General features: G+C 46.4%; 1 protein-coding gene across 1 annotated transcript in view; it reads left to right on the forward strand.

Moving 5' to 3' along the window:
- The window catches only part of dnajc13 (DnaJ heat shock protein family (Hsp40) member C13), a gene marked incomplete at its 5' end in the record, with an annotated part of 103,643 nt that overhangs the window by 55,833 nt on the left and 37,810 nt on the right, over positions 1-10,000 (forward strand). Inside the window, 4 exon segments of the mRNA XM_080547697.1 lie at positions 308-409; positions 2,265-2,369; positions 3,794-3,996; positions 8,923-9,007. Of these exon segments, the coding sequence (XP_080403823.1) occupies positions 308-409; positions 2,265-2,369; positions 3,794-3,996; positions 8,923-9,007 (495 nt within the window).

The following is a 10,000-nucleotide window of genomic DNA, read 5'->3' on the forward strand; positions in this document are numbered from 1 at the left end:
GTACCAGAGTAACATAGGGGGTACCAGAGTAACATAGGAGGTACCAGAGTAACATAGGAGGTACCAGAGTAACATAGGAGGTACCAGAGTAACATAGGAGGTACCAGAGTAACATAGGAGGTACCAGGGTTAACCTCTCATAGGGGGGTATTGCCAACATTTCTCAAGGAGATGAAGACCTTTGGAATGTTCCATCCTGTTCTATCTCCCCCATCCCCTCTCCACATTGACCTTAGCTCTCTCCACCTTAGCTCTATCTGTCTCATGCTCATCGATCGCTAACAATTATGTTTGGTTTATTTTGCAGAAAAATGTCAAGGAGGTGATGGACTCTAATGGAGTTCGTATCCTAGTGGACCTGCTCACCCTGGCCCACCTGCACACCAGCCGAGCCACGGTCCCTCTGCAGGTGACCTACTCTACCCTACTCTACCCTACCCTACCCTACCCTACCCTTATATATATGTATATATATATATATTATATGTGTGTGTGTGTCTATCAGAGCAACGTACCCTACCCTACCCTACCTTACCCTATCCTACCTTACCCTACCCTACTCTACCCTACCTTACCTTACCTTACCCTACCCTACCCTACCCTACTCTACTCTACCCTACCCTACCCTACCCTACCCTACTCTACTCTACTCTACCCTACCCTACTCTACCCTACCCTACCCTACCCTACCCTACCCTACCCTACCCTACTCTACTCTACCCTACTCTACCCTACCCTACTCTACTCTACCCTACTCTACCCTACCCTACCCTACTCTACTCTACTCTACCCTACCCTACCCTACCCTACCCTACTCTACTCTACCCTACCTTACTCTACTCTACTCTACCCTACCCTACTCTACCCTACCCTACTCTACTCTACCCTACTCTACTCTACTCTACCCTACCCTACCCTACCCTACCCTACCCTACCCTACTCTACTCTACCCTACTCTACCCTACTCTACCCTACTCTACCCTACCTTACCCTACTCTACCCTACCTTACCTTACCCTACCCTACCCTACCCTACCCTACCTTACCTTACCTTACCTTACCCTACTCTACCCTACCCTACCCTACCCTACCCTACCCTACCCTACTCTACCCTACCCTACCCTACCCTACCCTACCCTACCCTACTCTACCCTACTCTACCCTACCCTACCCTACTCTACCCTACCCTACCCTACCCTACCCTACTCTACCCTACCCTACTCTACCCTACTCTACCCTACCCTACCCTACCCTACCCTACTCTACCCTACCCTACCCTACTCTACCCTACCCTACTCTACCCTACTCTACCCTACCCTACTCTACCCTACCTTACCCTACCCTACTCTACCCTACTCTACCCTACCCTACTCTACCCTACCCTACTCTACCCTACTCTACCCTACCCTACTCTACCCTACCCTACCCTACCCTACCCTACTCTACCCTACCCTACTCTACCCTACCCTACTCTACCCTACCCTACTCTACCCTACCCTACTCTACCCTACCCTACCCTACCCTACCCTACTCTACCCTACCCTACTCTACCCTACCCTACCCTACTCTACCCTACCCTACTCTACCCTACTCTACCCTACTCTACTCTACCCTACCCTACTCTACCCTACTCTACCCTACCCTACCCTACCCTACCCTACTCTACCCTACCCTACCCTACTCTACCCTACCCTACTCTACCCTACCTTACCCTACCCTACTCTACCCTACCCTACTCTACTCTACCCTACCTTACCCTACCCTACCCTACTCTACCCTACCCTACCCTACCCTACCCTACTCTACCCTACCTTACCCTATCCTACTCTACCCTACCCTACTCTACTCTACCCTACCCTACCCTACTCTACCCTACCCTACTCTACCCTACCCTACCCTACTCTACCCTACTCTACCCTACCCTACTCTACCCTACTCTACCCTACCCTACCCTACCCTACCCTACTCTACCCTACCCTACTCTACCCTACCCTACCCTACCCTACTCTACTCTACCCTACCCTACCCTACCCTACTCTACCCTACCCTACCCTACTCTACCCTACCCTACCCTACCCTACCCTACTCTACCCTACCCTACCCTACCCTACCTTACCCTACTCTACCCTACCCTACCCTACTCTACACTATCCTACCCTACCCTACCCTACTCTACTCTACTCTACCCTACCCTACTCTACCCTACCCTACCCTACACTACTCTACTCTACCCTACCCTTATATATATCTGTGTGTGTCTATCAGAGCAACGTGATCGAGGCGTCCGCGGACATGAAGAGGGAGAGTGAGAAGGAGTGGTACTTTGGCAACGCGGACAAAGAGAGGCGGGGCCCGTTCAGCTACGAAGAGGTAAACGTCTACCTACCTGGCAACATAGTCATCATAAACGTCTACCTACCTGGCAACATAGTCACCATAAACGTCTACCTACCTGGCAACATAGTCATCATAAACGTCTACCTACCTGGCAACATAGTCATCATAAACGTCTACCTACCTGGCAACATAGTCACCATAAACGTCTACCTACCTGGCAACATAGTCACCATAAACGTCTACCTACCTGGCAACATAGTCACCATAAACGTCTACCTACCTGGCAACATAGTCATCATAAACGTCTACCTACCTGGCAACATAGTCACCATAAACGTCTACCTACCTGGCAACATAGTCATCATAAACGTCTACCTACCTGGCAACATAGTCACCATAAACGTCTACCTACCTGATTGAGAATGTTTATTTTTGGTCCCCTATACAATTCACAATACAGATATAAAAAAATGTACACAGTCACAATGCATAACACCAGGACCAAAAGGGTGTAGGCTGAAGCCGTGGCTTATTGCGCAGCCTTGTTACATGTATGCATGTCCCCCCATGAATGCATAATCAAAACATTGAAACTTTTATAAACAAAATTTCACTTACGCATGTCAACAAAAGTTCAAAAAATACCAAACAAAAACTATATTTAAACCTCTGTTTTATACTTGTTAATCATCTTATTTTTTAAATAATTTTTAAAATGCTTTTAGTGTACTACACATTTTCATTTCCTTTTCAAAAGTATTCCATAAGTTAACTCCTTTAACTGTTATACATCTTTGTTTTGCATTTGTTCTAATCTTTGTTTTCATAAACATACATATTCCTCTGAGTAAGTAATTACTCTGTGTAATGAATTTGGATTAAGTATGTCTTTCGTTTTAGTAGTTTGTGGTCTATAACAACTCCCAAAAACTACCTGGCAACATAGTCATCATAAACGTCTACCTACCTGGCAACATAGTCATCATAAACGTCTACCTACCTGGCAACATAGTCACCATAAACGTCTACCTACCTGGCAACATAGTCACCATAAACGTCTACCTACCTGGCAACATAGTCATCATAAACGTCTACCTACCTGGCAACATAGTCATCATAAACGTCTACCTACCTGGCAACATAGTCATCATAAACGTCTACCTACCTGGCAACATAGTCATCATAAACGCAGCATTAAAAAAGGCACTTTCGTAAAATGATTTTAGTAGACTCAACTTCACTGTGCTGCTGTATAGTTTAGGATGTAGGGTTAGGGGTCAGGGGTTAGGGGTCAGGGTTAGGGGTCAGGGTCAGGGTTCTAACCCTCTGGTTCTGGTTCAGATGCAGGAGTTCTGGAGGGTTAGGGTCAGAGGTCAGGGTTAGGGTCAGAGGTCAGGGTTAGGGTTAGGGGTCAGGGTTAGGGTCTATCTAACCCTCTGGTTCTGGTTCTGGTTCAGATGCAGGAGTTCTGGAGTGAGGGGGTGCTGACGGCTAAGACGCGCTGCTGGGCCCAGGGCATGGACGGGTGGCGCCCCCTGCAGGGCATCCCCCAGCTGAAGTGGTGCCTGCTCGCCACGGGCCAGGCGGTGCTGAACGAGACGGACCTGGCCACCCTCATCCTCAACATGCTCATCACCATGACGACCTACTACCCCAGCAGGTACCTGACCCTGACCCCTGACCCCTGACCCCTAACCCTGACCCTCAGCATGCTCATCACCATGACGACCTACCCCAGCAGGTACCTGACCCTGACCCTGACCCCTGACCCCTAACCCTGACCCTCAGCATGCTCATCACCATGACGACCTACCCCAGCAGGTACCTGACCCTGACCCCTGACCCCTAACCCTGACCCTCAGCATGCTCATCACCATGACGACCTACCCCAGCAGGTACCTGACCCTGACCCTGACCCCTGACCCCTAACCCTGACCCTCAGCATGCTCATCACCATGACGACCTACCCCAGCAGGTACCTGACCCTGACCCCTGACCCCTAACCCTGACCCTCAGCATGCTCATCACCATGACGACCTACCCCAGCAGGTACCTGACCCTGACCCTGACCCCTGACCCCTAACCCTGACCCTCAGCATGCTCATCACCATGACGACCTACCCCAGCAGGTACCTGACCCTGACCCCTGACCCCTAACCCTGACCCTCAACATGCTCATCACCATGACGACCTACTACCCCAGCAGGTACCTGACCCTGACCCTGACCCCTGACCCCTAACCCTGACCCTCAGCATGCTCATCACCATGACGACCTACCCCAGCAGGTACCTGACCCTGACCCTGACCCCTAACCCTGACCCTCAGCATGCTCATCACCATGACGACCTACCCCAGCAGGTACCTGACCCTGACCCTGACCCCTGACCCCTAACCCTGACCCTCAGCATGCTCATCACCATGACGACCTACCCCAGCAGGTACCTGACCCTGACCCTGACCCCTAACCCTGACCCTCAGCATGCTCATCACCATGCATTTTAAGATTATTTACTTAAACTGTGGTTGAATAATAAAACCATTTCTGACAATCATTGTTAAAAACCAGGTCAAATAAAATCATACTGTCAAGTATTTGGAGTTGGTAGGTCATTTGTATCATGTGTATTCTCTCTCTCTCTCTCCCTGTGTCCCTGGTTTAAAGTGTGTATTCTCTCTCTCTCTCTCCCTGTGTCCCTGGTTTAAAGTGTGTGTGTCTCTGTCTTCAGGGATCAGGACAGTTTAAAGTGTGTATGTCTCTGTGTCTTCAGGGATCAGGACAGTTTAAAGTGTGTGTGTCTCTGTCTTCAGGGATCAGGACAGTTTAAAGTGTGTATGTCTCTGTGTCTTCAGGGATCAGGACAGTTTAAAGTGTGTATGTCTCTGTGTCTTCAGGGATCAGGACAGTTTAAAGTGTGTGTGTCTCTGTGTCTTCAGGGATCAGGACAGTTTAAAGTGTGTATGTCTCTGTGTCTTCAGGGATCAGGACAGTTTAAAGTGTGTGTGTCTCTGTCTTCAGGGATCAGGACAGTTTAAAGTGTGTATGTCTCTGTGTCTTCAGGGATCAGGACAGTTTAAAGTGTGTGTGTCTCTGTGTCTTCAGGGATCAGGACAGTTTAAAGTGTGTATGTCTCTGTGTCTTCAGGGATCAGGACAGTTTAAAGTGTGTGTGTCTCTGTGTCTTCAGGGATCAGGACAGTTTAAAGTGTGTATGTCTCTGTGTCTTCAGGGATCAGGACAGTTTAAAGTGTGTATGTCTCTGTGTCTAAAGGGATCAGGACAGTTTAAAGTGTGTATGTCTCTGTGTCTTCAGGGATCAGGACAGTTTAAAGTGTGTATGTCTCTGTGTCTTCAGGGATCAGGACAGTTTAAAGTGTGTATGTCTCTGTGTCTTCAGGGATCAGGACAGTTTAAAGTGTGTATGTCTCTGTGTCTTCAGGGATCAGGACAGTTTAAAGTGTGTATGTCTCTGTGTCTTCAGGGATCAGGACAGTTTAAAGTGTGTATGTCTCTGTGTCTTCAGGGATCAGGACAGTTTAAAGTGTGTATGTCTCTGTGTCTTCAGGGATCAGGACAGTTTAAAGTGTGTATGTCTCTGTGTCTTCAGGGATCAGGACAGTTTAAAGTGTGTATGTCTCTGTGTCTTCAGGGATCAGGACAGTTTAAAGTGTGTATGTCTCTGTGTCTTCAGGGATCAGGACAGTTTAAAGTGTGTATGTCTCTGTGTCTTCAGGGTTCAGGACAGTTTAAAGTGTGTATGTCTCTGTGTCTTCAGGGATCAGGACAGTTTAAAGTGTGTATGTCTCTGTGTCTTCAGGGATCAGGACAGTTTAAAGTGTGTATGTCTCTGTGTCTTCAGGGATCAGGACAGTTTAAAGTGTGTATGTCTCTGTGTCTTCAGGGATCAGGACAGTTTAAAGTGTGTATGTCTCTGTGTCTTCAGGGATCAGGACAGTTTAAAGTGTGTATGTCTCTGTGTCTTCAGGGATCAGGACAGTTTAAAGTGTGTATGTCTCTGTGTCTTCAGGGATCAGGACAGTTTAAAGTGTGTATGTCTCTGTGTCTTCAGGGATCAGGACAGTTTAAAGTGTGTATGTCTCTGTGTCTTCAGGGTTCAGGACAGTTTAAAGTGTGTATGTCTCTGTGTCTTCAGGGATCAGGACAGTTTAAAGTGTGTATGTCTCTGTGTCTTCAGGGATCAGGACAGTTTAAAGTGTGTATGTCTCTGTGTCTTCAGGGATCAGGACAGTTTAAAGTGTGTATGTCTCTGTGTCTTCAGGGATCAGGACAGTTTAAAGTGTGTATGTCTCTGTGTCTTCAGGGATCAGGACAGTTTAAAGTGTGTATGTCTCTGTGTCTTCAGGGATCAGGACAGTTTAAAGTGTGTGTGTCTCTGTGTCTTCAGGGATCAGGACAGTTTAAAGTGTGTCTGTCTCTGTGTCTTCAGGGATCAGGACAGTTTAAAGTGTGTCTGTCTCTGTGTCTTCAGGGATCAGGACAGTTTAAAGTGTGTCTGTCTCTGTGTCTTCAGGGATCAGGACAGTTTAAAGTGTGTGTGTCTCTGTGTCTTCAGGGATCAGGACAGTTTAAAGTGTGTATGTCTCTGTGTCTTCAGGGATCAGGACAGTTTAAAGTGTGTATGTCTCTGTGTCTTCAGGGATCAGGACAGTTTAAAGTGTGTGTGTCTCTGTGTCTTCAGGGATCAGGACAGTTTAAAGTGTGTATGTCTCTGTGTCTTCAGGGATCAGGACAGTTTAAAGTGTGTATGTCTCTGTGTCTTCAGGGATCAGGACAGTTTAAAGTGTGTATGTCTCTGTGTCTTCAGGGATCAGGACAGTTTAAAGTGTGTATGTCTCTGTGTCTTCAGGGATCAGGACAGTTTAAAGTGTGTATGTCTCTGTGTCTCAGGGATCAGGACAGTTTAAAGTGTGTATGTCTCTGTGTCTTCAGGGATCAGGACAGTTTAAAGTGTGTCTGTCTCTGTGTCTTCAGGGATCAGGACAGTTTAAAGTGTGTATGTCTCTGTGTCTTCAGGGATCAGGACAGTTTAAAGTGTGTCTGTCTCTGTGTCTTCAGGGATCAGGACAGTTTAAAGTGTGTATGTCTCTGTGTCTTCAGGGATCAGGACAGTTTAAAGTGTGTATGTCTCTGTGTCTTCAGGGATCAGGACAGTTTAAAGTGTGTCTGTCTCTGTGTCTTCAGGGATCAGGACAGTTTAAAGTGTGTATGTCTCTGTGTCTGCAGGGATCAGGACAGTTTAAAGTGTGTATGTCTCTGTGTCTTCAGGGATCAGGACAGTTTAAAGTGTGTATGTCTCTGTGTCTTCAGGGATCAGGACAGTTTAAAGTGTGTATGTCTCTGTGTCTTCAGGGATCAGGACAGTTTAAAGTGTGTATGTCTCTGTGTCTTCAGGGATCAGGACAGTTTAAAGTGTGTATGTCTCTGTGTCTTCAGGGATCAGGACAGTTTAAAGTGTGTATGTCTCTGTGTCTTCAGGGATCAGGACAGTTTAAAGTGTGTATGTCTCTGTGTCTTCAGGGATCAGGACAGTTTAAAGTGTGTGTGTCTCTGTGTCTTCAGGGATCAGGACAGTTTAAAGTGTGTATGTCTCTGTGTCTTCAGGGATCAGGACAGTTTAAAGTGTGTATGTCTCTGTGTCTTCAGGGATCAGGACAGTTTAAAGTGTGTGTGTCTCTGTGTCTTCAGGGATCAGGACAGTTTAAAGTGTGTGTGTCTCTGTGTCTTCAGGGATCAGGACAGTTTAAAGTGTGTCTGTCTCTGTGTCTTCAGGGATCAGGACAGTTTAAAGTGTGTATGTCTCTGTGTCTTCAGGGATCAGGACAGTTTAAAGTGTGTATGTCTCTGTGTCTTCAGGGATCAGGACAGTTTAAAGTGTGTATGTCTCTGTGTCTTCAGGGATCAGGACAGTTTAAAGTGTGTATGTCTCTGTGTCTTCAGGGATCAGGACAGTTTAAAGTGTGTATGTCTCTGTGTCTTCAGGGATCAGGACAGTTTAAAGTGTGTATGTCCCTGTGTCTTCAGGGATCAGGACAGTTTAAAGTGTGTATGTCTCTGTGTCTTCAGGGATCAGGACAGTTTAAAGTGTGTATGTCTCTGTGTCTTCAGGGATCAGGACAGTTTAAAGTGTGTATGTCTCTGTGTCTTCAGGGATCAGGACAGTTTAAAGTGTGTATGTCTCTGTGTCTGCAGGGATCAGGACAGTTTAAAGTGTGTATGTCTCTGTGTCTTCAGGGATCAGGACAGTTTAAAGTGTGTGTGTCTCTGTGTCTTCAGGGATCAGGACAGTTTAAAGTGTGTCTGTCTCTGTGTCTTCAGGGATCAGGACAGTTTAAAGTGTGTATGTCTCTGTGTCTTCAGGGATCAGGACAGTTTAAAGTGTGTCTGTCTCTGTGTCTTCAGGGATCAGGACAGTTTAAAGTGTGTATGTCTCTGTGTCTTCAGGGATCAGGACAGTTTAAAGTGTGTCTGTCTCTGTGTCTTCAGGGATCAGGACAGTTTAAAGTGTGTCTGTCTCTGTGTCTTCAGGGATCAGGACAGTTTAAAGTGTGTGTGTCTCTGTGTCTTCAGGGATCAGGACAATGCCATTATTCGTCCCTTACCGAGGATCAAGAGGCAGATCAGTGACAACACCTGCCTCCCTCACATCGTCCAGGTGAGCTTGGCTAACTGTTAGCTCTCTTCACATCGTCCAGGTGAGCTTGGCTAACTGTTAGCTCTCTTCCAGAGGTGGGAATAAGTCACATGTGCAAGTCTCAAGTCTTAACCTTAAAGTCTTAAGCAAGTCCCAAGGTACTGTGGTGATAAGTCAAGTCAAGTCGAGTCACTGCTCAGGTCAAACAAGTCATATGAAATTCTGATGACCGACACCAAATAACAACACCTAACCCTAACCTCCTAAATGAACAAGAAAAACAACAAGAGTGTATAAACTAAACCAACAAGAGTGTATAAACTAAACCAACAAGAGTGTATAAACTAAAACAACAAGAGTGTATAAACTAAAACAACAAGAGTGTATAAACTAAAACAACAAGAGTGTATAAACTAAAACAAACGTAACACTGCTTCACTTAACACTGCTTCACTTTACACTGCTTCACTTTACACTGCTTCACGTCACACTGCTTCACTTTACACTGCTTCACTTTACACTGCTTCACTTTACACTGCTTCACTTAACACTGCTTCACTCAACACTGCTTCACTCAACACTGCTTCACTTCACACTGCTTCACTTAACACTGCTTCACTTTACACTGCTTCACTTAACACTGCTTCACTTAACACTGCTTCACTTTACACTGCTTCACGTCACACTGCTTCACTTAACACTGCTTCACTTCACACTGCTTCACTTTACACTGCTTCACTTAATACTGCTTCACTTAACTCTGCTTCACTTTACACTGCTTCACTTAACACTGCTTCACTTTACACTGCTTCACTTCACACTGCTTCACTTAACACTGCTTCACTTTACACGACTTCACTTAACACTGCTTCACTTTACACTGCTTCACTTAATACTGCTTCACTTAACTCTGCTTCACTTTACACTGCTTCACTTAACACTGCTTCACTTTACACTGCTTCACTTCACACTGCTTCACTTAACACTGCTTCACTTAACTCTGCTTCACTTTAC

The sequence above is a fragment of the Nansenia antarctica genome (assembly GCF_963989245.1).
Source record: "Nansenia antarctica genome assembly, chromosome: 17".
Classification (NCBI taxonomy): Eukaryota; Metazoa; Chordata; class Actinopteri; order Argentiniformes; family Microstomatidae; genus Nansenia; species Nansenia antarctica.